This window comes from Oncorhynchus mykiss, chromosome 22, assembly GCF_057628025.1.
Source record: "Oncorhynchus mykiss isolate SJ-2025 chromosome 22, ASM5762802v1, whole genome shotgun sequence".
NCBI lineage: Eukaryota > Metazoa > Chordata > Actinopteri > Salmoniformes > Salmonidae > Oncorhynchus > Oncorhynchus mykiss.
In genome coordinates, this window is record NC_143043.1 from 49,415,254 (window position 1) to 49,419,479 (window position 4,226).

General features: G+C 37.4%; 1 protein-coding gene across 1 annotated transcript; it reads right to left on the reverse strand.

Moving 5' to 3' along the window:
* Window positions 1–1,260: 1,260 nt before the first annotated feature.
* LOC118936360 (trace amine-associated receptor 13c-like) lies at window positions 1,261–2,828 on the reverse strand. The gene has a single exon (XM_036959596.2). The coding sequence runs from the start codon at window positions 2,401–2,403 to the stop codon at window positions 1,441–1,443; it is 963 nt and encodes a 320-aa protein (XP_036815491.2). The 5' UTR covers window positions 2,404–2,828; the 3' UTR covers window positions 1,261–1,440.
* Between the last annotated feature and the right edge of the window lie 1,398 nt (window positions 2,829–4,226).

Genomic DNA, 4,226 nt, shown 5'->3' on the forward strand with positions numbered 1-4,226 from the left:
TAAATTATGTATTTAGGTATCGGTTCCCTTACCCTGTAAGGGTTCTATGAACTGCTCTCATGAGTGACTGTAATCCACACTTTGGTTTTAAAAGTCACTGCCAACAAACACGAATGCCAGCATTTTCAGACAAAACACGTTACTACTACACACTACGACAACAATGTGACTGTTTTTGAATTTAAAAAATTGATATATTTCCTTTAACATCCTCGATGTGCTTAATATTCAACCATTGATATGTTCTATGTCATTTTGAGACCTTAAGGAGCATGAGGTACTGCTGGAATATCTACCAATAGCATGTCCATCTTTTTGTGAGAAATTACACTGGTCACTTTTCAAAACATTTATAAAGTATTAAGAAAGTTTGAAGAGTCCTCACTTTAGATTAGGGACTGGAAAATACTTTACTAATGATTAGTAGATGGTTTATAAGGATATTTATTAAACATCTGATGAATGATCTTATAAATCATTACATACTATGAAAGCTGTTTATAAATGTGTGAAGAACTGGCTTGCTAAAACAGATGAAGAAGTAATGATATATACATTATGAATAAACGATATACTTATCCATTATTAATTATTTAGTGTGTTACCCAATCACTATATTAATTCACGCTCAACAGCTTCAGGGAGAGCTGCTCTGGCGTGACCCCTGACATGGCAGCAGTGATGGAGTGAGAGTAGTGGTAGTGTTCATACCCAGTATGTTGAGGTTGAAGTGTCTGCTGTGGTCTCCTCCACTGTTGTGTTTAATCATTACTGCATATAGTAGTTATTTATAAATGTCATAATACCCAGGTGATTAATATTTAACAAATGTGTGCGTAATAATAAATGGTTAGCAAACTGTAAATACAAATGGCTTATTACTGAACATTATAAAGTCTTACACATAATTGCATATTCTTGCATTTTACCCTCAACTACTTACACAATACACCATTGAGATAGACTTGGACGTCGTCTAATATCATGCTGTATTGAACATTTCAACTTCACTGCACTTGTTAAAGGTGTTGTGTCACTATGTAGCCACTAGAGGGTAATGTTAGACAATATATATAATGATTCATGACTTCCTCAAAATGTACTTTTAGAATAATTAAATACTATTTATCATTAAATAACATGGAACAACCACAGGCTTCGGAATTTGGAGAATACAACCCAAAATGACTACAGTGTATTTTATAAAACAAGCTTGTACCTTCTTATGCCTTCTCCTTTTTTTATTTATGCCTTAAACTGTTTTTAATTTATGCCTTCTTAAACTTTATTCAAGTCATTCCAATCCAATCCAGCCAAATCATTCTGTATCAACACCACATTCATCTATGTATTGTCAGTGTATTGTTACATGAAAGAACAATTGTATAACAAAACTATGTCAAACCTTTTTTTTTAAACTTAGAAATACAAATACAGGAACTACGAACACCTTAACTTCAGAGTTAAAATATGTTTAGCAGTCACTTTGAACCATGGATAAAAGAAAGCATAAATTATTGGATTAATTAAGGAATTAACAAGTGGCAGAAAGCTGAGGATGAATGATAGTAAATTGTCACTTAAAAAAGAAACAAAGAAAAAAGAAAATAGAAATGGAATCCAACAACTTAGATAGGTGAAAACAACAATAGACAGAGTTTTTGCTGCTTTTCTCTCAGACTTACTTGCCTGTACAGTTTTAACACCAGACACATTGGCAGCCTCTTTTGAAAATACCTTTCTGGCCTGTGATCTGGCCACCACAAAGATTTTCAAATAAAGTGTTATAATAATAGAGCATGGGACAACCATTGTAAATACAAAGTCAATTATATTTCCCCAGGTTATTCCTACGACAATAAAACATTCATTCAAACACCGACTGGGTACCTGTACATTTACAATGTCTTTTATAATAGCAGCATTGTATATGGTACAACAACACCAGGTAATTGATATACAACACATCATTCTTGTTATTGTTATTTTAGAGTGGTACAATAAGGGATAACACACAGCAACATAGCGGTCAATAGATATCAAGACCAAACTGCCCAGAGATAAAGAAGTACATAAACAAGTAATGTAGAGAAGAAACGCACAGAAATATTTCCCAAAACCCCAGCATGATTCAATTATTGCTACAGTCATTACTGGTATCACAATCAGTCCCACCAGGAGATCTGATGCAGCCAGAGCGAGGATGAGCAGGTTGGTTGGAGTGTGGAGTTGCTTGAAGTGAAAGATGGAGATGATCACCAGTACGTTCAAAAATACTGTAACTGCTGAAATCACTGAGAAGAAGATGTACAGTGTTATGTAGATAGATATCGATAGCAAAGCCTTTCTGCAAGAAGAGTTTCTGTCTAGAAAACAGTATTGAATATCTTCATGTTCCTCCATTTGAAAAACTAAATCTAAATGCTGATGTCCTCCTGCTCCTGCTTGGTCCTGTGCTCGATCCTGTCAGGTCAGCCTTCTGCCAAATTCTGAGCTCTGCCCCTCTATTTATCCCTGAGTTACTGACAGCCACTCCCCTCCCCGGAGTCTCTCTGCACACAAAAGCACAAACACATACACAAGTAAGCACACAATGATGTAATGCATGCCATAATTGTTTGTTGCTTTGGCCCTTCTATTTTTGTTTCATCGGACATTTCTCCAAAAAGTACGATCTTTGTTCCCATGTGCAGTTGCAAACCGTAGTCTGGCTTTTTATGGTGGATGGATGAACCAGACTTTTTTCTGAGGTCTTGGCTGATTTCTTTTTATTTTTCCATGATGTCAAGTAAAGAGGCACTGGGTTTGAAGGTAGACCTTGAAATACATCCACAGGTACACAAATTACTCAAATGATGTCAATTAGCCTATCAGAAGCTTCTAAAGTCATTAAATAAATTTCCAAGGTGTTTAAAGGCACAGTCAATATAGTGTATGTAAACTTCTGACCCACTGGAATTGTGATACAGTGAATTAGAAGTGAAATAATCTGTCTGTAAACAATTGTGGGGAAAAATGACTTGTGTCATGCACAAAGTAGATGTCCTAACAGTTTTGCCAAAACTATAGTTTGTTAACAAGAAATTTGTTGAGTAGTTGAAAAACAAGTTTTAATGACTCCAACATAATGTCACGCCCTGACCGTAGAGAGCTTTTATGTCTCTATTGTGGTTTGGTCAGGGTGTGATTTGGGTGGGCATTCTATGTCCTTTTTCTATGTTTTGGCCATGGTATGGTTCTCAATCAGGGAAAGCTGTCTATCGTTGTCTCTGATTGGGAACCATACTTAGGTAGCTTTTTTCCACATGGGTTTTGTGGGTAGTTATTTTCTGTTTAGTATTTGCACCTTACGGACTGTTTCGGTTTCATTTATTCTCTTGTTATTTTGTATTAGTGTTCAGTTCAATAAACAAACATGAACACTTATCACTCTGCGCTTTGGTCAGGCACAGGAAGCAGAGAGTTCAGGGTAGTGCTATTTAATACACAAACGGCGAACAAAAGCCACCCCATGAAACACAGGGCGCACAAAAAACAAATGCCCCAAACACGGGGACTAAAACAGTCCAGCAAAAACCCACGAACAGAAACACGTTAACCTCAAACGTGCACACTAGTCACACAAACAATCCCACACAAAGAGCAGGCGGGCCGGCTGGCCAATAAAGCCCAACAGATGTAACCAATAAACAGACAAGGAGGGGGAGGATGAATCAGTGGCAGCTAGTAGGCCGGTGACGACGACCGCCGAGCGCCACGCGAGCGGGAAGGGGAGCCACCTTCGGTAGGAGTCGTGACAGGTCCGACTACTCTTCCTCATCTGACGACGAAAGCCGTTACACATAAGTGTATGTTAACTTCCGACTTCAACTACATTCAGAATGTATTCAGATCCCTTGACTTTATCCACATTCTGTTAAACTTATGGCTAGGGGTTCCGCTAGCGCCACCCCCCCCCCCAACATTCCGCTGAAAAGGCAGCGCGAGATATTCAAACATTTTTTTAAAAAATATTTAACTTTCCTACATTAACAAGTCCAATAAAGCAAATGAAGGATAAACATCTTGTTAATCTACCCATCGTGTCCGATTTTAAAAATGTTTTACACCGAAAACACAACGTATATTTATGTTAGACCACCACCAAATCCCCCAAAAAAACACACAGCCATTTTTCCCAGCGATAGAGTCACAAAAGCAGAATTAGAGATACAATTAATCACTTA

Excerpts from the sequence above, each read along its gene's own strand:
- LOC118936360 (XM_036959596.2), bottom strand. The coding sequence starts at position 2,403 with ATGGAGGAACATGAAGATATTCAATACTGTTTTCTAGACAGAAACTCT.